Source organism: Pygocentrus nattereri, chromosome 20, assembly GCF_015220715.1.
Source record: "Pygocentrus nattereri isolate fPygNat1 chromosome 20, fPygNat1.pri, whole genome shotgun sequence".
Taxonomy (NCBI): Eukaryota; Metazoa; Chordata; class Actinopteri; order Characiformes; family Serrasalmidae; genus Pygocentrus; species Pygocentrus nattereri.
The window spans coordinates 34,073,229-34,095,931 of NC_051230.1; the positions used below are offsets into that span (position 1 = coordinate 34,073,229).

The 22,703-nt window shown below is 47.4% G+C and overlaps 3 protein-coding genes across 8 annotated transcripts in view; 2 read left to right on the plus strand and 1 right to left on the minus strand.

The window, feature by feature from the left end:
• pgam5 (PGAM family member 5, serine/threonine protein phosphatase, mitochondrial) overlaps positions 1-362 on the minus strand; it is a 10,391-nt gene extending 10,029 nt beyond the window's left edge. For both annotated transcript variants that reach the window (XM_017725200.2, XM_017725199.2), the window contains exon 1: positions 108-362. In XM_017725200.2, coding sequence (XP_017580689.1) covers positions 108-328 — 221 coding nt within the window. In that variant the 5' untranslated portion in view covers positions 329-362. The remainder of the gene's footprint in view (positions 1-107) is intronic.
• Positions 260-9,768, plus strand: poli (polymerase (DNA directed) iota). 5 transcript variants are annotated; one of them, XM_037531669.1, is made up of 12 exons: positions 297-394; positions 1,424-1,564; positions 1,694-1,727; positions 2,598-2,714; positions 3,440-3,604; positions 4,690-4,833; positions 4,964-5,200; positions 5,991-6,169; positions 6,733-6,824; positions 7,288-7,427; positions 7,523-7,725; positions 8,611-9,768. In XM_037531669.1, exons 4-12 carry the CDS (start codon positions 2,678-2,680, stop codon positions 9,466-9,468), a joined length of 2,055 nt encoding a protein of 684 aa, XP_037387566.1. In that variant the 5' UTR covers positions 297-394; positions 1,424-1,564; positions 1,694-1,727; positions 2,598-2,677; the 3' UTR covers positions 9,469-9,768. The 5 variants fall into 5 exon arrangements, with proteins under 5 accessions (XP_017580687.2, XP_037387566.1, XP_017580685.2 ...); XM_017725196.2 differs by lacking the exon at positions 297-394 and adding an exon at positions 1,145-1,266; XM_017725197.2 differs by lacking the exons at positions 297-394; positions 3,440-3,604 and adding an exon at positions 1,145-1,266.
• A 1,651-nt stretch (positions 9,769-11,419) lies between these two features.
• wdr31 (WD repeat domain 31) lies at positions 11,420-20,822 on the plus strand. Its single transcript, XM_017725207.2, has 10 exons — positions 11,420-11,602; positions 14,380-14,521; positions 14,829-14,955; positions 15,249-15,323; positions 16,349-16,493; positions 16,780-16,880; positions 17,442-17,509; positions 18,401-18,542; positions 18,808-18,970; positions 20,039-20,822. The coding sequence occupies exons 2-10, from the start codon at positions 14,475-14,477 to the stop codon at positions 20,197-20,199; spliced, it is 1,029 nt and encodes a 342-aa protein (XP_017580696.1). The 5' UTR covers positions 11,420-11,602; positions 14,380-14,474; the 3' UTR covers positions 20,200-20,822.
• Positions 20,823-22,703: the final 1,881 nt, after the last annotated feature.

A 22,703-nucleotide genomic window follows, 5' to 3' on the forward strand; every position in this document is an offset into this window, starting at 1 on the left:
GTATACAGCTCTGTGTGTGTGTGTGTGTGTGTGTGTGTGTGTGTGTGTGTGTGTGTGTGTGTGTGTGTGTGTGTGTGCGGTATAAGGCTGTAGTAGATCGTGGTTACTTGTCCCAGTTGGTGTCCCAGGCGGAGCCGTAACTGTGTCCCGAGAGGCCCGCGGGCGGCTGTGCGGCGTGCAGCGCGCTCAGAGCGGCTGTGATGGGGGCTTTAGTCCGCCAGCTTCCCCCGCCGTCCTCCCTCAAAGACCCTCTCCATTCAGCCCAGACCAGAACTGCCGACCCGCCGGCCAGACCGAACACCACCCCGGCGGCCCTGCGGAGCGCCATGGCGACACAGAGCGCGCAGAGTCCGGTAGGGAGATCCGGGAAGATCCGCTGGGTCCGGAGCTGACGGTAAGAGCCGGTTTAGCTCGGTAACGGCGCCCGCTGTCGCGGCGGTCTGTAATCCCACCAGCAGAGCCCGGTTTACCGTCTACACCGCGAAGAAAGACGACCGACATACAAAATAAGAGTTCGGGCTAGCACACCACGAACATGCTAACTAACGGATTACTCATATGGCCGCCGGTAAACAAAATAAAAGTCTCTGCTAAAATATAAACCAAATTAAAAACACTAAAATATTTCGAAACCGCAAAACGCATTTCATCACCGTTTGAAGGCACATTTAGTGTCTCAGTGAGAGAAGTTTAAAACTTAATCTGACCATATATGTGCGAATTAAAAGCAAAGTTTCATATCCATGAAACTAGATTTTTAAACATTTTAATACTAATTTAATTTTATGAGTATTTTTAACTACAGTTCGTTCAGTTTTACTGAAGTATTTGTATACTCGTTGTGAATTAAGAAAGAAATGTGATTTAGTATATTTCCTCCTGCTGAGGTTCCAGCAGAGCTGGTTTATGAGGAGTCTGGCCGCTTCCTGTTCCCCCCGTTATCGCATCCAGGCCTGCTGACCAGCAGAGGGCGCCCGCGAGCGAGTCCTCGGTGAATGGGAGTGAATGGAGATCAGCGGCTAAAACCGAGCAGTTAAATCGCCTCTAATCTCAGAACCAGAACTTTCCTCTGATCTCACACAGCAGACGGACGAGTTCCACTAAACCACGGAAACCTCACCGCTGTGTTTCCTCCATTCTACAGTAAACGGGTTTCGGCCAGCAGGGGGCGGGGCTTTACTGCTGGAGCGGGATGATTGACGGGCGAGTGGAGCAGCTCATTGGCTGTCAGCGCTCTCTGGCGTCATGAACCTACACGAGGCGCAGGTTTAAACTCCTGTAACTCGAGTTTAAAAGCTCGTAAAAATGTAACCGCGGTGTTAAAATGTTTTAATATATTCATTGTTCTGGAAATGATCGCATTCCTTTACATTAAAAATGTTTAAACGTTTAGAAACTATGATTTTGCTCAAATGCTCCATAGAAACCCATTCATTTTGGACTTGCTCGGGAGCGCCCTCTAGCGTCTGAGAACCCCAGAAGACACTGCAGAGCGGGAGCTCTCTGGTGCTACTCACCACCTCGCCAGCAGGTGTCAGTACTGCGCCGAGTGCGGCGGGCCACAGTGAGTGAAAGAGAGTCTGCGGCTCTGTAGCTGGTCAGACTTTGAGCTTCGTTTTGTGTGTTTTTTTGTGTTTTTTGTGTTAAAGTCACACATTTTTTCTCTTTAAATCCTGTAATGGACCCCGTTGAGGAGGGAGAGGCCGAGTGGGACGCGCTGGACTCCGGTATGAACCCTGACTTCGTGTCTATGCTGAGTTTTTCTCGCTGTTTTTAATATTTTATTAAAGATGTATCTCAGGAGTAAAGGCAGAAATAACTGCTTTATCATGGGCTTATTCGGGTTTAGTCCACTACTGGGTGCCATTTGTGTCCCAGTGATGTTAACCTACCACACCAGTCAGGATTAAGATTAAGAGACCCTTATTAGTCCCACAGCAGGGAAATTACACCTCCACATTTAACCCCACACCACACACACACTAGTGAGTACACACACTAGGGGGCAGTGAGCACACTTGCCCAGAGCGGTGGGCAGCCCTATCCACAGCGCCCGGGGAGCAGTTGAGGGTTAGGCGTCTTGCTCTAGGACACCTCAGTCATGTGCTGTCGGCTCTGGGGATCGAACTGGCGACCTTCCGGTCACGAGGCTGGATCCCTAACCTCCAGCCCACGACTGCCCCGGGAGTCTTTCACCTCAGCATGTGTGCATTTTTCATATAAACACCCTAAAACAATCTACACTATTCTAACTGCAGACGCCCAACAACTGTCAGCGTAAGAACTAAAGTTGGTTCTTTTCTCCTTTTGGATCCTTTTTGGTCTGAAATAAAACCGTCCAGAAGCTGAACCAACACAACCGCATGACGTGAAAAAGCTACGTATGAGTTACAGAAATGGAGATGAGTTTAAAGAAAAGTCCTTTCCTCACAAATATGTGGTGAAAAGCATCATTTGAGAACTCTGAGAACAACGCAAGTCCATGAATACGTGGAGGGGACGGAGTTAGATGCTGCCCAGCGTCTGAGGAAGTCCAGGAGAATAAAGTCAGTGATCTGTTATGAGTCTGATCATGGGCAGTTCTCTCGCTGTTTCAGGTGGAGTGGACCGAGCTGAGGAGGACGGTCAGAGAGTCATCCTTCACTTTGATTTGGACTGCTTCTACGCTCAGGTGGAGATGATCCGAAACCCAGCCCTGCGCACCAAACCCCTAGGTGACCGGGACGTCCCCTAGTAAAGACGTGTTGTGGCGTTGTATCTCTTTCAGCTGGTTTGATTGGTTTCACACCAAATTATACACGAGCGTTTGCTTATTGGTCAGAAATTTCAATCACATTTCCAACTACATGACGATAGAGACGCTTAACATCTATGTACATCACAGTTGAAGCAATAATAATAAACCTAGCTTGATATCTACTGCTTTATGATTGTCCATTTGAATTTTAATTGCTGATGCAGTTTCCTCAATGCATGTGCCGAAACAAACGCTATTACTTTATGGCTGTGCTGTTATTAGCATAAGCAGGTACAGAACTGTAGCCCCAGCTGCAAACAGAACCAAAATTCGTTCATTTCTGTGGTGCATAGCACAGAAATGATTCTGTACTGAACTGTCAGCCTGTTAAAATGCTTAACGCTGGCTACTTTCACTCGTGTTTTACTGTAGGATCAATGAAAGAAGCCAAGACGGTTAATGTTCCAACAAACGTGCATCACCATAAAGAGGTTTTTAAGGAATGAGCCTCATAGCGCCAGTGCTAAAGCGAAATAAGCAAACTTAAGGCACTGAACATGTCTCATATGATGAACTACGGGGTAAAGGGGGTCATTTTTGTTGGCTATGATGTTCAGTTGCCATACAGAATCGTCTTACTTTGCCCCAACACTTAAAAAACGGTAGATCATTGTTAGTGTCCTCACTGGTTTCTCCTTCCAGGAGTTCAGCAGAAGTACATCGTCGTGACGTGTAACTACGTGGCGCGGGAGCGAGGAGTGAATAAGCTGATGGGGGTGAAGGAGGCTCTGGAGAAGTGCCCTGACCTGGTGCTGGTGAAGGGCGAGGACCTCGTGCACTACAGAGAAATCTCATACAGAGTCACAGGTGCTCCAGCGTCAACACCTGCTCGGTCCTAGACTACAGTACAGTACACTCTGCGTTTTATGTCCTGTGAGGGGTGTAAAAATGCATTTAACGACCAAATTTTCTGGCTTTTTTTTCCCCGTCAGGCGTCATTCATAGAATGTTCAAACACATGGATTTGATCTTAAAACGACGACCCTAATATGACAAAATTGACGGCTTCTGATGACGTACGAGCTGCTTTGTGCGACACGGAACCGAGCTCAAATGTAGAACCAACGTCAGTGTGTGAAACCAGCCCACAGACACCTCATTTGCATATAATTTACATAAAGCACGTCCTAAATCATGCAGATGTTTAGAATATGAGCCAAGAAAGCCACAGCATTCACCTGTGCGTCAGTGGATGGAAGTGCACCGATCAAACTTTGATAGCAAAATAATCAAACTGAGTTGTGATGAATTTGAGATTCCGTGATGCGTTAAATATTAATGAAGCTGGATCTCAGTAACTTGGCTTGACGAAATGATCTAGAGGGGCACTCGTGTGATGCTGCTAGTGAGGTTCATAGCCCAACTTTGGACCAAATAAAGTCACGGCTCATTGTTCCGTGATCGTTTTCCAGCCTTTCCTCACGTCTGAGAGTTAAACAGGCTGATATATGCAAATGAACTCTGATTCTGATTGGCTGCCCTGTATTGCGTTTCTTATTCAAACGCTCCTAATAACTTCAGCGTGATTGGGCGGGGATAAACAGCTGTAGGCTGACTGTATGTACATGTGTTGGCTGTTGTGACATCACAAAAACAATTCATTTGAAACTTCATCATGTTTACATACCACACAAGCTCTTACTGTAAACGCGATGTGTTTTTATACGATACGGGCCCTTTAAGTGGAACCTGCTCTGGAATCCCAGAGGACCTGCAACTTGAGGAGCATCTAAAACGAGGCGGTGGTGAAAACACTGCAGGGTGAAGGATCAGAGCTGAGCAGGTTAATGAAGCGGTTGGGTCAGTGTCTGCTGGACTAGACTGACCTCATTACTGAAGGGCTTAAGATGCCCTGCTGGCACTACAGTAACCCTGCTTGTGTTTGTGTTCAGAGCTGCTGATGTCGTACTGCCCCCTGGTGGAGCGGCTGGGATTCGACGAAAACTTTATGGACGTTACAGAGATGGTGGACAAGCGGATGAAAGAGACGAACATCTCCGATCTCTCCTTTGTGGGACACATCTACGGACACGAGGGTGAGCCGCTCACAGTTCGTATCGTACTGACCAAAGTTGTCACGGTCAGTCTAAATAATGTCGTGGCTTCCGTGTGACCAGCACCGCGGTCTTCAGCTGTGTGATAAACTCTTCATGGTGTTTTCTGCAGCCTCAGCCGTGGGGGTCCGGGAGCACTCCAGGCTGGCTGTGGGGTCAGTAATAGCGGCTGAACTGCGGGAGGCGCTGCGGAGCAGGCTGGAGTTGACTAGCTGTGCCGGCGTCGCTAACAGCAAACTCCTGGCCAAGCTGGTGTCTGGAGCTTTCAAACCAAACCAGCAGACCACGCTGCTGCCCCAGAGCAGGGGGACGCTGATGGACAGCCTGAGTGGACCCTGCAAAGTGCCTGGTAAGCTCATTATAAAATGTGTAATAATATCTTGTAATTACTATATAATTACACTGTAATATGTTTCTTATACACTCCCGCCCACTTTATTAGACTTCCACTTACTGGCCACTTTATTGGAAACACCTACATTGTGTGCCCACTTGCAGGCCACTTTATTAGAAACACCCATCTTGTGCCATGGCTGGATGTTATTTGGGTGGTGGTTCATTGTCAGCTCAGCAGTGACACTGACGTGGTAGTGTGTGGCGCTGGTACGAGTGTATCAGACACAGCAGTGTGTCTGTTAATATAAAAATGGTCCACTACACAAAAATATCCAGATAAGAGCCGCCCTGTGGTCAGAAAATGAACTGACCACTGGTGAGGGACTGGAGGACGGAGAACACAAACTGAGCGTCTGCAGATGGTCTCCAGTCTCTAGCTGGACCCCAGGCAGAGCTACAGGAGAGGCTCTCTGATGAAGTGGTCAGGAGGGGGATGTCAGTACTGTATCTCATAAGGGTGAATCTGTTCAAACGGGTCCAGTGATGATCAGGTGATGTTGGGTCAGATTACAGTGATGTCATTTGAGTTACATCATGAGATGGACTACAGTGTGTAACTGAGCACCTACATAGCGGGTCTGTCAGGGGTTTCTAATAAAGTGGCCGTTTAGTACAAATACAAGGTAGGTGTTTGTAATAAAGTGGCCGGCCAGTGGAAGCATGAGGTGGGTGTTTCTAATAAAGTGGCCGGTAAACGATCACTGTGGTATTAACGAGGTGTTAAAAGCTGTTATCTGGGGCAGGAATCGGCTACAGGACGGGGGCGAGGCTGAAGGCTCTGGGTGTGCTCAGTGTGAGAGACCTGCAGATGTTTCCTCTCAGAGAGCTGATCCGGGTGTTCGGAGAAGCAAACGGCAAACGCCTTCAGAGCCTCGCCTGCGGCACAGACCTTTCACCAGTGACCCCTGCGGGACCGCCGCAGGTAATGCTGAGGACGTGGTGGAGATTCTTACGCTGTTGGAGATACCTGCGCTCGGTTCCTCCTCCTCCTGTAGATGCAGTCGGTCAGCCAGGACACGTCTGGTGTCTGAAGTTTTTCCTGGAGCAAGTAATGCTCGATCAGTTAGCATGGTGCTAACTCCCCGTCTACATCACGACCTCATCGCTCCAGCGTAACAGTAAAGACGCAAACCTCAGACACCCAAACGCGTCTCAGCTGACCGACTACATTTGGGGTTAATTAGGGTGTTTTTACACTGATATGTGCTCTGACTGTGTTATGGGAATTTCTATTTGCTGTTATTGTAGATATGTGGTTACATGATATTTTAATTCCATTGCATTTTTAATATTTGGAGATAATGAAGTAATGAAGCAACACTCTTAGTGTCTCATACGACACCTCACATGCAGTAGAAACATGTTAACGAGTAAGTAGCAGACCTGCTGTAGTACCTGTTAATGTGGTCTCGGACTAAAAGACGGTGTTTTCAGAGCGAGTTTTGGGTTTTTTGGAGCTTTTTAATGCGCTGTTTGCTGTTTCAGTCCCTGAGCGACGAGGACTCCTTTAAGAAAATCTCCACGGTGAGTGAAGTGGAGAGTAAAGTGAAGGATCTGCTGAGCAGCCTGTGTGAGAGGTGAGCTTCACTACGAACAGCAGTACTGACTCTATGCACAGAGATGCCATTAGAACGGCTTAAAAATCCGTCTGGGTGATCATATAATAACCTTAATGATCCGGGTCACACATTTCTTGGACTGCATGATGCACGCTTCAGGAGTTTTTGACAGAGTGATGGCGTTCTGTTCCACCAGGTGGCGCTGTGTGTCTTTTTCCCTCTAAACGGGGGAGAAGAAGTCTAGCCGATCGCTCACGACACCGCAAACTGGCGGCCAGTGCCAGTTGATCCTTGCCCAAACTCCGCCCCTAAATGCTGATCACAGCTTAGCAACGGTCACTAGGCAGTTCAGGCTTCAACAAAGGCCACCAATCACGGCAGAATGTTAGCTAAGCAGGACCAAGCTGGTGGTCTCTAAATGCTGCAGGGGGATTATTTATGTATCTTTTTTTCAAAAATGATCGGCTTTATGTGTTTTTAGGATGCGTAAGGATGGCCGGCTGCCTCAGACTCTAAGACTGACCCTCAGACGGGCCACTACGGACACTCTGAGCCGCTGGTTCAGCCGAGAGAGCCGACAGTGCCCGATACCCAAACACACCGCACACAGGATTAGAACAGGTAAACACAAAGTCAGACGGGTCAGTGAAGCCCGTTATGACGTCTGTGGACCGTTGACGATCACTGGCTGTTTATTTTACTGTATGTGTATTCAGGCTGCAGTGAGGCGGTGCCCCAGCTGGTTTCCATAGCGATGAAGCTGTTCCACAGAGTGGTGGACGTCAGCGGGTCGTTCCACCTGACGCTGCTGAACGTCTGTTTCAGTAACCTGCAGAACAAAACGCCCAGCAGGACCTCCATCAGCTCCTTCTTCACCCACAGCGCTGCTACTGCAGCACACACACTCACACGGGGACAGGTGAGACACACACACACACTCACACGGGGACAGGTGAGACACACACACACTCACACGGGGACAGGTGAGACACACACACACTCACACGGGGACAGGTGAGACACACACACACACTCACACGGGGACAGGTGAGACACACACACACTCACACGGGGACAGGTGAGACACACACACACTCACACGGGGACAGGTGAGACACACACACTCACACACACACACACACACGGGGACAGGTGAGACACACACACACGGGGACAGGTGAGACACACACACTCACACACACACGGGGACAGGTGAGACACACTCACACACACACGGGGACAGGTGAGACACACACACGGGGACAGGTGAGACACACGCACACACGGGGACAGGTGAGACACACACACGGGGACAGGTGAGACACACGCACACACGGGGACAGGTGAGACACACACACTCACACACACACGGGGACAGGTGAGACATACACACTCACACACACACGGGGACAGGTGAGACACACTCACACACACACGGGGACAGGTGAGACACACACACGGGGACAGGTGAGACACACACTCACACACACACGGGGACAGGTGAGACACACACACACACACACACGGGGACAGGTGAGACACACACTCACACACACACGGGGACAGGTGAGACATACACACACACACACACGGGGACAGGTGAGACACACACACACACACACACACACGGGGACAGGTGAGACACACACACTCACACACACACGGGGACAGGTGAGACACACACACACACACACATATCCTGGGGACAGGTGAGACACACACACCCCATAGAGGTGCTAGCAGAAATTAGCATTAACCAGTGGTAAATATAAATATTCTCATCTGTTTTTCTTTTTCCTCCCAGGAAACCGAGGCAGATGTCAGTTTGTGTGAGGATTCGTCCGGCTTCACTCAGCCTGACGACACTCAGAACAGTAAAGAATTCATGCACACGCCCCTCTCGACTTCATCATCATCATCGTCATCATTATTGAGCCAGAATTCACTGCCACAGCCAGTCGGGGCCAAATCCTCCACATTTCCCAAGCGACCAGCTCCAAAACACTCAGGATTGGACGCGAGAGATTCCGGGATGGCTAGCATCCCGGAGGAGAAGTGTTCTAGACTGCCTCCTCACGTTGACCCAGACGTCTTTCAGGCTCTTCCAGAACACATCCAGATGGAGCTCATGGCGAGCTTCCAGGCTGGAGCCTCTGTTCCGGAAGGTTCTATGGAAAGGCGGCCCTCGGGTCCTGCTGAACAGCCTGGGGAGCCGATACAGTTTCACATAAATCAGCAAGAAACACCACAACACGCCCAGCTAGCCCTGAATCAGAGCAGCTGGGTGGTCCACAATGATGATCTCAGCGCAGGGGATGCCCCAAACGATGACCTCGGAATGGAAGGTCAAAGGTCGCCGGACAGCAGAGCTGCTGAGAGTCGCCCACTTGCCCAAACCAGCCGCCCTGACGTTCCTCCCAACGTAGACCCGCTGGTCTTCTCCCAGCTTCCCTCAGACATGCAGACAGAGCTGCTAGCAGAGTGGAAGCAGCGCAAACCTGCGCTAAAAACATCGTCCAGACGGGCAGCCAAGCCCTCGCCCAAACACACGGCGGCCCGAGGCCGCAGAGCTGCGGCCAAAGGCTCCCCTGACAACAGCCTGCTGAGGTACTTCAGACCCCAGCGAGAGGAAAACGCCACCGGTCCCCAGCGCTACTGCTAGCTCGCTCAGCTAGCCAGCTAGCTTTGGCAAAGTGCTGCATTTTTGTTTTCGGGGTTTTTTTGTGCTTTTCCACATTTTCAGTCCACCATCCATGTGTACGTGCCTTATACCTGAAATCCGCTGTTCAGCTTCACGAATCAGTCCAGAAACATTCCGTTTACCTCGCTACGTCGATCCCGGCGGCGGCTAATGCAGCGCGGCGCTGCGGCTCGCGGCTCGTTTGTGAATGAGGTATATCCAGAGTGCCGAACGTACTGTGTGTCATTTTAATCTCTTCATTAAAGCGTTTTGCTGATAAAAGTGCTTTTGGTGTGGTTTTATGCCGTGAAACAGAATCTCGGAGAACGCAGCCGACGCGTTCGGCGGCTGAAGATCACGCTGTCTTTGGCCCGGCGGTAGAATCTCTCCCATTTAACGGTTTAACATGGTTTTTCTTCGTTTTCCGTCAGGCTGGAGTTTAATCGGCTTTACTGGCGCTGAGGGGAGAAGGCCCGAGCCAAGGTCTGCGCTCGCGTAGTGTGGCGTATTTCCAGGTGTAGTGAAACTGGGCTGAAATCGGGGTTATTGTGTAATATTCTGTCACGCAGCTTCACTATTTTGTGTCCTTTTTGGCTTTTTTCGTCTGTCAGTGTTAACTACAATACCCAACATGCACTGTGCTAATGTGTCGCGCAGCCATGAGGAATACCAATAAAGAAACGTATTAATTAAGAGATACTTATTAATCCCACAAACGGGGAAATTCCACCTCCGCATTTAACCCATCCATGAAGTGAAACACCACATACACACTAGTGAATACACACACACTAGGGGGCAGTGAGCACACTTGCCCGGAGCGGTGGGCAGCCCTATCCACAGCACCCGGGGAGCAGTTGGGGGTTAGGTGTCTTGCTCAAGGACACCTCAGTCATGGACTGTTGGCTCTGGGGATCGAACCAGCGACCTTCCGGTCACAGGGCCAGTTCTCTGACCTCCAGCCCACGACTGCCCCAACATCGTAAAACACACCCCAATATTGATAAAGAAGCTAATAAATGTTGGAAGAAAACTCCTACCGCCGAAATGAAAACTTAACAGGAGAAAGAAAAAAAAAACCCTTTTAATGTGAGTCAGTGGAACCAGAATGTTTTCCATGTTGTTTAGTGCTGGGTATTTTGGCCCGTTCATCATGAAACTTACACGCAACGTAAAGGACAACAGACAATTTCGAATTATGTCAAAAACTGAAAAACTGTTTTTTTTATACTCTAGCAGCAGCTTTGGCTACTCTGGCCTTCTTTAAACTCCACATTTCAAACAGCCTGATCTCAAGAATTCGTCCCAAAGTGCCTGTAGCTTCTAGAAGATCCCTTACGGAGCCGGACTCGAGCTGTGCAGAGCTCAGACAGAAAAGTGAGGTTAAATATGCGAATTTCAAATCTTGTAATTGTGTTACATTACAAGGGGAACGCCACAGATTTTCCACTATCTTCCATCATCAACATTCCATATAAACTCAGAAGACTCGTGTAGGTTCTCTGGTGGTTCTGGACGGTCATTAAAGTGTCTATATCTGTGCTGTAGTCACGGCGACGTCTGGTTCCCATCACCACCACTGTAAACACATCTGAACCATTTCACACCAAACCCGCTCTGAATCTCTGTTTACACCTCACACACTGAGTTATGGAGATTTGTTTAATTGGTGGATGTGCCCTTTAACCGTGACTGCAGGGTGGATGTGCCCTTTAACCGTGACTGCAGGGTGGATGTGCCCTTTAACCGTGACTGAATTAGAAATCCACGCTGTCGAACTTTAACACAAAAACGGCACTTGTGAATCGACTCGATTCTTTAAAAAAGGAACCGATTCAAACGAACGAGTCATTAACGAGTCAGCTCCTTAAACGCGCCGAGCAAGCACGTGACCTCGAGCTCGCTTGGCAACACGTCGTAAGCGTCGCTAAGGAGGAGATCACGTGATCTCGACCTGCCCGGTTACCGTAGAAAGAAAGCGTCGCCAGGGAGACGGCGGAACCGGGCCCGAGCGCGCGATGAGTTCCGAATCTTTGATGTTTTAACCGTTTTCGCGCGCGGAGAGGGTCGAAGAGTCGAGGAGCGCGAGCGGAGCGACCCTCACTGCAGTGCTCCGGTAAGGCTGCCCGTTCGCCAGCTTCTTGTTGAAATCTCCCCGTTCCACCTTAAATGGTGCACCATTTAAGGCGGAATGGGAAAAATCGAATAAGAAGGCGCCTGAATCTAACAGCTGCACCATTTAAGGTGGAACGGGAAAGTTGAACAAGAGTAAGAGCTGCACCATTTAAGGTGGAATGGGAAAGTTGAACAAGAATGTAAGTGCTGCACCATTTAAGGTGGGACGGGAAAGTTGAACAAGAATGTAAGTGCTGCACCATTTAAGGTGGAACGGGAAAGTTGAACAAGAATGTAAGTGCTGCACCATTTAAGGTGGAACGGGAAAGTTGAACAAGAGTAAGTGCTGCACCATTTAAGGTGGAATGGGAAAGGTTGAACAAGAGTAAGTGCTGCACCATTTAAGGTGGAATGGGAAAGGTTGAACAAGAGTAAGTGCTGCACCATTTAAGGTGGAATGGGAAAGGTTGAACAAGAGTAAGTGCTGCACCATTTAAGGTGGAATGGGAAAGATCCTACAAGAATGTAAATGCTGCGCCATTTAAGGTGGAATGGGAAAGTTGAACAAGAATGTGTTGCATCATTTAAGGTGGAACGGGAAAGTTGGAGCTGGAGCGCTGGGCTCGGACGCTCTAATGCGATGAGACGCTAATGCAGCTAATAGGATTCAGGGCCTTTCCGCCCTGCAGCTAAAGTAGAGCACAGAGGCTAAAGGGCAACTCCACCCATGTTTCAAAATCTCTACCACATTCAGTGTTTGAGATGTAAATTGAGTCATTCTGAGTGGTTTGGTGTGAAATGGTTGATTGCACACACTAAACAAAGATGGCTCTTCGTGGGTTCTTAAGTAAAGGGAATGGTTCTATACAGAACCATGAACTCTAAATCGTCTAGTCTACAGTGGTGCTGATGGGAACCAGGCGTCGCCATGACGACAACACAGATATAAACACTTTATTTACCATCCAGAACCACCAGAGAACCTACACGAGTCTTCTGAGCTTATATGGAATGCTGATGATGGAAAACAGTGGAAAATCTGGAATAATGAGTTTTCTTTGGGGACTATTTTGCCGCACAGCGCCCTGCATGTCTCCCTCCACCATGAATGGAGTTGAAGTTCTCTAAACTCTCATAAAACAGCGTCTCAGTCATCAGGCAGTGAATTCAGAAGCAGTTCATGTAGGAACTTTCTGTGAGGAGCTTTTAGAGGGGGACGTCTGGTTCCCATCACCACCACTGTGAGGAGCTTTTAGAGGGAGACGTCTGGTTCCCATCACCACCACTGTGAAGAGTTCTGACTCGGTCAGTTTATCTAGAACTGAGCGTTTCACACCAAACCACTCAGAACGACTCTGTTTACATATTAGCTGCTTAATTATGCAGAAAGGTAGAAAAATCAGTGGAGCTGCCCTTTAAAGAGGGACAGAACTCACTCCAGTGTGCTGTTAGTGACGCTCCTGGTCTGTTGGCTGTCCAGTTGCGAGGATTATAAAGTGCTTCATCTGGTTAAACTGTGGAAACGGTGTCTGAATGTTTCAGCTACATACTGAATATCTGAGCAGATCAGAGTCCAGAGTTCCGTACAGCAGCCAATCAGTCAATCAATCAATCAATCAATCAATCATTATTCAACCTTTATATTAACTCAGAGGTACGTTGACTTACAGCGTAGTCAAGCACGTTAAACGGGAATTTAAAGCCCTTAAAAAAATGAAAAATTCATAAATACAGATTAAAAGTAAATTAAAAAAGAGCTAAGATGAAAATCAGTAGGAAGAACTGTAGGAAGACCACTGGGTGAAATAAAACAGAATTAACGTCAAGCCGATCGGTTGTTGGAGGTGGTTAGAAATGAGGGTGTTATCCACTTCCCTGTTCAGAGTCACCGTTCAGTAAAAGCTCTGAGCTCCGTCGCTACAGCGGGAAGACGCGACGTCCAGACAGTAACACACAGGAGAGATCTGGCACCAAGAGTCCACACGCTCTCCTGCTCAGGACCAACGCAGACCGACTCCGCTCTGCTTTGAGCTTCGGCTCAGCTATAGCCGCTTTTCTCACATCTCCAGCAGGAACCTTTTCCTCTAAAGTAGAACAGTTTCCTTAAAATGCCTCTCATCGTTTGGCTTCTCATTCGCCAGCTTCTCGTTTTAATGTTCTCGTTCCACCTTAAATGGTGCCTGCGTGTAACCGCTACATCATTTAAGGTGGACTGGACACATTAGAATGAGAAGCGACTTCAGCCTCGCAACTCATTCTTCAGCCTCGCAACTTTTCAGTGCTTCAGTTTCCCGTTGCAGATGAAGCGTTGGCTACCAGCTAGGCGAGATTACGAGATTGTCTGCGTTGCTATGGTGATCAGCAGTCTGCTCACCACCCTTCAGGGTTAAAAGGTGAATCAGCAGTAATTCTGCTCTGGAGCCACAACAGGGTGGTAGAAGAGCCGCATGTTGCTGACCCACAATGCACTGCGTTGTTTCGTAAGTAATGTGTAGGGTCTGAAATTGTTTACCACCATCAGGAATCCTGTTCTCTATAATAGTGAAGGCTCTATGTAGTGATCCAGACTTGTGAACGTAGGGTACAGTGACTGGGGGCTATTTTGGACACAGCTGGTGGGCTCCTAATGACCTAATGGGTCAGTTAAGGCCTAACGAGTTCATGAAGTTCTGAGACTTCACACACTTCTGCGCATGCACATGTTTTTAATGGTTTTCTGTAGAAACCCTGTTTATCCCTCATTAAAAGTGAAGAACACGCGTGTTTATATGTGTTAAGGGTTGCGGGTGAGAGGAGTGCGCGGGGCTGTTTGAGATGGTTTGGTGAGAACGCGTCCGCTCACCTGGCCGGCTCTGGTGTGAGTGACCGCAGGCATGGGCAAACTCCAGAGCAAGTTCCGCCGCCGCTCTGACCTCTACAGGTGAGACACTGCTGCACACGCTGTACACCGCTCACTCGTTTCAGACCTCTGTTCATTAAAATAAAACATTCCATATAAAAGAATCTTTTCAGCAGGGCTTTTATTTTGTACCTTGACCGTGTTGCTCTGCGGATCATGTTCACGCTCGTTTATTTCTGTATTATTATTCTCACCTGTGATGTCGTTCATCGGGTTTCGGATTTATTTCATGTCTTTTATGCTCTTATAACTCGTGCAAAACACTGCATTACAGTCGTTTGTGTAAACATTGCTTTATAAATGACTTAATTGATTGCTACCTGTGCAGGGCCAAGGAGGGGGCGGAGCCTGTCCCTGTGCCTCAGGTGGTGCAGTATGAACCCGCCCACTCCGGCGCTATTAACTGTGTTACCTGTCTGAACTCTGACCTCTGTGTGTCAGGTGGGATTGACCAGGTGAGTGGGAAAGAGTACAGAGTGCTTATAAAGTGTGTATAAAGCATATCTTAGTTATCAAGTGTATATTGAAATACATATTGTTTATAAAGTTAGTATAAAGATATATCTGGGCTATGAAGTGTAAATTAAGCTATATATTGCTTATAAACTGTGTATAAAGGTATGTGTATTGTTTATCAAGTTAGTATAAAACTATATCTGGTTTATGAAGTGTTTATGAAGCTATATATTGTTTATAAAGTGTGTATAAAGCTGTGTCTGGGTTATGACGTGTGCATGCTCGAACCCAGGCCGTCATGGTTTATGACTGGAGAGCTGGGAAGCCCTGCAGATCTTTTCATGGCCACCACAAGGAGATCACCAAGGTAACTCGCAGGAGTAAGAACCTCTACTAATGTCTGTTAACAGTCTCCTTAACATGTCACATGTTTTGAGCTGTTATTATCATACATATGAGTATCAATACACAGCATGATTCTACACAGCGAGAGAGAAGAAGTCTGGCCATTCACTCACAACACCAGCAGGACAGTTAGCAGAGTAAGCTGTTGTTAAGGGGTCAGTATGATGAAGCTTTATGTGCTTTCCTGGGCATTTCATGGATATCGTCAGTACCTAAGCATCACTGACTAACTACATGTCGTTGTAGATGTGGCAGTACAGGCTCTATTTTGTCTATTCCAAATTAATCAACTAAAAGAAACTAAATATCGTCATACCAAATATCCATTTTCCACATCGCCCAGCCCTAGCTAGCACTGCATACTCGTAATTTGTAAGTAGTGATATTATTCTGCTGTAGAAAGCATTTCTTCAGTGGCTCGAAAATCTTGCTCACTCTCCAGTTCGCTGACAAATTATGTCTTGGTCTATGTCTGTGGTCTTCTGCTGTTGTAGCCCATCCACCTTGAGGTTTGATGTGCTGTGCCTTCGGAGATGCTTTTCTCTTCAATACAGTTGGACAGATTACAGTAGCCTTCCTCTCAGCTTGAACCAGTCTGGCCATTCTCCACTGACCTCCCTCATCAACAAGGCGTTTCCATCTGCAGAGCTGCAGCTCACTGGATGCTTTTTTAGCACCGTTCTGAGTAACTGCCTGTGAAAATCTCATGATATCAGAAGTTATAGGAATACTCAACAATCATGCCAAGGTCAAAATCACCTTATTCCCCATTCTCATGTTGGATGTGAACATTACGTGAGTCTGAATGATTCTGTGCACTGCTGCCGCCCGATTGGCTGATTGGATAATTAGATAATGAATGAGCAGTGGTACAGGTCAAGAGTCACATCATGGTAAGATTTTTGGCTCCATCATCCAGCAAGAAGTTGAACAAACTTCTTCATTTTAATTACACACAATTATGTACAACTGTGTTTATGTGTCCAGCTGACGTGCTTCACGGGCAGTACGTGGATCTTCAGTGCGTCTCGGGATAAGACCGTGCTGATGTGGGACTTCGCAGGCGGGTCGGACCCCGTCCAGACGTTCTGTGGACATGAGCTCGTCATCAACGGAGTCGCCGTCAGCCCGGGTCAGCCAAACACGCAGACTTTGCTGACACCGAAACTGTTTAATATCGTTAAACAATTCAGATTCTACATTTTCCTTCCTCTTCACTTCAACATAAATAGGTGGGGCTGAACTGTTATAGGCAAAAAAGGCTGTTGACATCACAACCATGATGACATCAAAATGGGCTGTTTGTGCAGTTGATTTGCCATATGTGGACTGTATGGACTGGGAGTGAACAGGACATTGTGTTTTTCTGTTATTTGTCCTTTAATAACGCTGAATGCTATGTTTTGTATGTGCTCCAGACGGGACGAAGCTGTGCACCGGCTCTCGTGATAACTCCATGTGCCTGTGGGACATCGAGACCGGAAAGTGTTTACAGAAGAACACCATCTCACGCAACCTGGTGAGGGAAAGATACATTACAAACTACATTACCCACAAGCCTTCACCTCGCATTTGATGGTGATCCCTTGTTTAACTAAATCTGTGGGCTGCATCCCAAATCGTGCACTTCTGCTCTACACAGCAGGTGAAACAGAGCTGCTAAAAGATGAGTGTGCAGCTGCAGTATGACAGGGAACCTACAGTCTATGAAAGCAGTTTATGGATAAAAAATGAATTGAACTCTGAATATTTCAACTAACATTCTGTAAAGTGGTCAGGCAAGCTTTCCAGCCGCTTTCCAGCTGCTAAAGCAGCACTGGCTCGGCTCTGGTTTTCTGTTCCTGCCGAGTGTCCACAAATTCCAGTCTGGTTTTGATGCTGCTTCAAAAGTCTCAGCTTTCGATCCTTCACGAAATCGTCTGGTTTGAAGTGTTTTGTTTTAAGTGTGGTCTTTGTAAGGGGTGTGTGAACTTTAATGTTAGCTGCATAGATAATCAGCAAAACATGGAACTTGACCAGGGGTTCCATCACTTTTGCATACATCTGTATCACACATCTGACCTGTCTCTGTCTGTCTCAGGTAACTCATGTGTGTTGGGTTCCAGGAGGAACATCAATAGTCCAGACCTCAGAGGACAAAACCATCAGGTGAGATGTTACAGCAGAGCGGTTAGTGCGGTTTGTTAGAACGCTGAGAACGCTGCCATGTAAACTCTGGTGCAGTTTGGTTGAAATATGAACACAAAAGTCTTCGAAACAAATAAGACACAGAATGAACCGTCGTCCTCTCAGACCAGCTTTGGTTCCTGCAACAGATTAATGACATGCTTCCTCTTGTGGCTCTAGACTAAAGGTCTGCACAGTACCAATTTTTCAGTCCCGCTCTCACAGGATTTCATAGAAAATCCCCACCATTTGTCCTGCTTCCGCCCACAACCTGAACATTTAGTCCCGTTCCCGCCCGCTATTCTGTATAGCTGGTTCCATCTGCATTAGTCACGACTGAAAATGACTGCCACATATCACACTTGCCTTTAAGATTTATTGTTGTATATTCTCCTTTATTAAGAGCATTTTCCACAGCTGTGTCTGTCTGACTCTCTAAAGGCTCTGCTGTTTCTGTAGGGTTTTTAATTTTTTGTTATTTCGCTGTTAGATATTGTTATAAATAGATATATGGGCTAATTATTAAGGAATTGTTATTATTTTATATTGCTTATTCGTTAATTTGCAGGATTTCTCAGTTTGGGTCTGCTGTTTCTGCGGAGTGTCTGGAGTTCTAGGCTGTATTTGATTTATTAACTCAGCTGAGTAACAGACAGGTGACCTCAGCTCCTGCACACACTGTGCTGGTTAACTCCTGTGCATGACACTGCAATATTACAAGAACATCACAAGACAAGACATCCCTAAAGCAAGACATGTAAAACTCACAAGCTCAGTTGAGCATTACTGCTGGTTTTGTCACCAAAGATGTCATAAAGACTGCCCTTATATATGTATGTATGTATGTGTGTGTGTGTATATGTGTGTTTTCAGAGTGTGGGACAGCCGTAGCTGGCAGGTAATGAACACATTTCCTGCTAAGCAGTACATCCAGACTCACTGTGATATCAGCCCCAACTGCAACCATCTACTGTCCAGCAGCAACGGCTTCCAGGGTCAGGGCTGCGAGGCCACGGTCAGTCTCATTGTTTATTTAAACGTATTGGCTGGGTAATGCAGGTGGGCTGTGGCTCATCACTCTGTTTTTACTTAACCTGAAATCAAAAGCTTGTGAACTTGTTAGTTCATAGTCACTGTAGAATGGTATGGAAAGCTATATGGTGGCTGTACATTAAGGTTTTGTGTAATTACTGATTACTGTGTGTTTTAATGTGTACAGAACGTCTGTCTGTCTGTGTGTTTTTCTGTCTGTCTGTCTGTCTATATGCCTGTGTATGAAGCTGTGGGACCTGAGGCAGCCGGGCTGTAAGGTGGTGGAATACAGAGGACACCTCCAGACCACGGCCTGCTGTGTCTTCCTGCCGCCCAGCATCGGCTCGCCTGCACTCGTCGCTTCAGCATCGTTCGACAGTTCCATCAAAATCTGGGACCAGAACACGGCAGGTAACACACACACACACACACACACACACACACACACACAGTTTACATTCAGTAGAACAGTATTGCGCAGACGTGTGTTGTTCTGATATCAGGTCTGGTGAATTTAGTTCAGTTCAAGTGAAGTAAGTTCAGTTCAGATCAAAGCGATTCAGTTTGGCTCATTGTCACTGGATTTAAATCTGATTATTCAGTTCAACTCAACTGCAAAGTGCAGTTCAGTTCGATTCAATTCAGTTCAAGTCAAATCGTTTCAATTCAGTTTGATTCCATTTAACTCAGTTCAGGTCAAGTCAGTTACATTCAAATCAACTCAATTTAATTCAAGTCAAATTCCAGTTCAAATCATAATGAGTTCAATTTAAGTCAAATCACTTCAATTCAGGTCATTTCACATCCATGGAGTTTAAATCAGTTCAGTTCAATTCGAATCATTTCAATTAAGTTCAGTTAATCTCCATCTCTCTCTCTCTCTCTCTCTCTCTCTCTCTCTCTCTCACTGTCTCTCTCTCTCTCTCTCACTGTCTCTCACTGTCTCTCTCTCTCACTCTGTCTCTCTCTCTGTCTCTCTCTCTCTCTCTCTCTCACTCTGTCTCTCTCTCTGTCTCTCTCTCTCTCTCTGTCTCTCTCTCTCTCTCTCTCTGTCTCTCTCTCACTCTGTCTGTCTCTCTCTCTCTCTCTCTCTCTCTCACTCTCTCTCTCTCTCTCTCTCTCTCTCTCTCTCTCTCTCTCTCTCTCTCTCTCTCTGTCTCTCTCTCTCTCTCTCTCTCTCTCTGTCTCTCTCTCTCTCTCTCTCTCTGTCTCTCTCTCTCTCTCTCTCTCTCTCTGTCTCTCTCTCTCTCTCTCTCTCTCTCTGTCTCTCTCTCTCTCTCTCTCTCTCTCTCTCTCTCTCTCGCCCTCTCTTTCTCTCTCTCTCTCTCTCTGTCTCTCTCTCTCTCTCTCTCTCTCCCTCTCTCGCCCTCTCTTTCTCGCTCTCTCTCTCTCTCTCACTCTCTCTCTCTGACTCTCTCTCTCTCTGTCTCTCTCTCTGTCTCTGTCTCTCTCTCTTTCACTCTCTCTCTCTCTCTCTAGCCTGTTTGTGTACTGTCTCTCTGGATGGTTCTGGTCCGTTGGTGTCTTTGGCGCCATGTGACTCCAGTAGTCTCCTCTGTGCCAGTTTTAATACAGGACTTCACCAGCTGAACCTCTCCCGTGGATCCGCGCCCATCCTGAAGGAGATCGCCCGCTTCTGACCTCCGTTCACCCTGAGGGTGACCACCCACTAACCCTACTACCCCGACCCTGAGGCTGATCGCCTGCTTCTGACCCCCACTACCCCCATCCTGAGGCTGATCGCCTGCTTCTGACCCCCAACACCCCCACCCTGAGGCTGATCGCCTGCTTCTGACCCCCAACACCCCCACCCTGAGGCTGATCGCCTGCTTCTGACCCCCAACACCCCCACCCTGAGGCTGATCGCCTGCTTCTGACCCCCAACACCCCCACCCTGAGGGTGATCGCCCACTAACACCACTACCCCCACCCTGAGATTGATCACTTACTACCCCCACCCTGAGGGTGATCGCCCACTAGCACCACTACCCCCACCCTGAAGGAGATAACCCAATTATAACCCCCCCACCACTCCAAAATAAACCCATTGACTAAGTGCTAATGCTAATAGACGGAGCTAAATCACTGCCTAGAGATTTTGTCACATGGAAAGTGTTGAGCAGGTGGAGAAAACTGACTCAGGACACACACACACACACACACACACAGTGACCATAAGGCAGGGGTGCCCAAACCTTTTGTCCTGAGTGGGACAAAAAAAGACAGAACAGCATGAAAATAAAGAGGGCAGGTTTCAAAAATACATTTTCTAACAGGAGACGATATTTTGTTTCTAAAATACTTTAAAAACTCATTTGAAAGGAAAATAAGAATTTCCTAAGTTGTAACATCGTATACCCTGTATATACTGGGTGAGTGAGGTGGGGCTAATTTTCTGGACACCCTCACACTTTGGGCAGCCCTGCTGATAGGAGACACCGAGATGTATCTCCACGCAGCTGGAAGCTGGAAGCTTCACCTTTACCATATCATTTAACGTTAAATAAGCCTGAAGTGGTGAATCGTAGCCCAATAACAGAGTGTGGTGCAACAAAAACAGACCTGGAGGTTAAATTATGGACAATAATCACATAAAACCAGTTTAGGTGTCACAGTTACAGCCGGCGGTAACAAAGCCACGTCGCGGCTCACTGACTTCGGCGTTCCAGTATATTTATCCTGTCTTTTATTTTTAGCCGTCCTCACGTTTCCAGGAAAGCCATTTGATTGGTGGTTTCTCTTTCAGCAGCAACCAAATTGGGCGCTGGCTTCATCTCTTTGACAAAGGGACTAGTTTACAATGATAATGGGGATGTTGCATGAAAGTAAGTCTGCTAACTTAAACACTGTTATTCACCAACACCAGCAACTCAAACTGCGGCCTACAACTGCCAAAGCCTGCAAACTGCTACACTGGACTGAGCCTGCTGGTCCGGGTGGGCTGCTGTGATGACGTCAGTCTTCTGTTGATAGTTCAGGCCATGGCAGCGCTAGTTAGCGTGTGGCATTGGTCATATTTCAACTCCTAAACAGCATTTGGAGGAAAAATCACGAATTCTGAATTACGAGGTGGTTAAAGAGCTTCAATGCTACTGTTGCTACACGGAAGCTAAAGCTAGGTGGGATCTGTAGCTCACAGCTGTAAAACTACCCCCCAGGCCAGACTGGGGGGGGCAATACAGGGGTTTTACACTCACACATACTAACACATGTAATGTCCATACACTGTCTGAAGGAAGCTGCTGAGAAACATCAGTCCCACTCATTCCTGCGCGGTGAGCAGAGACTCATACTGGACCCTGAAGACTCAGTCATCAAACAACGTTCTGGATAATCACACGGGATGGAGTCTTTTTAAAGCGATAGTTCGGAGAAAATCCGACGTACCACCACCCTTACCCCAAGCTTAGTCGACCAGCCAAGACATGTTTGGCGTGTGAAGTTTCCCTCTTTAGGTTTGCCCTAGTGCAGCTAATGTAGCTAACAAGTCATGGGAGCCTATAGGCGATAGGTTAGCATTGTGCTAACTGCACATTTAAGTCATCATAAACCCTGTAAGACACACTGCTGTCTGTAAAAATGGGCAACGCTAGAAACCACATCATCAAGTCTGTTAGAGATTTCTTGAACAAAATTTCCTCACATTTTTCAAAATTTCTGCATAATTCAGTGTGAGGTGTAAACAGAGACACGGTTCAATTAATAAATTAATACAGGGGAATCAATTAATAACGGGGAAATAACAACTCCGCAATTAACCCGTCCGTGAAGTGAATCGCCACATACACACACTAGGGGGCAGTGAGCAGCCAGCGAGCAGTTGAGGGTTAGGTGTCTTGCTCAGGGACACCTCAGTCATGGACTGTCGGCTCTGGGGATCGAACCAGCAACCTTCAGGTCACAGGGCCGGTTCCCTAACCTCCAGCCCACGACTGCCCCCTTTAGAAAGTCCTTAGGTCCCACCGAGGTTCAGATGTCTTTACAGTGGTGGTGATGGGAACCAGGCGTCGCCATGACTACAACACAGATATAGACATTTTATTTACTATCCAGAACCACCAGAGAACCTACGCGAGTTTTCTGAGCTTATATGGAATGCTGATGATGGAAAACAGTGGAAAATCTGGAATAATGAGTTTTCTTT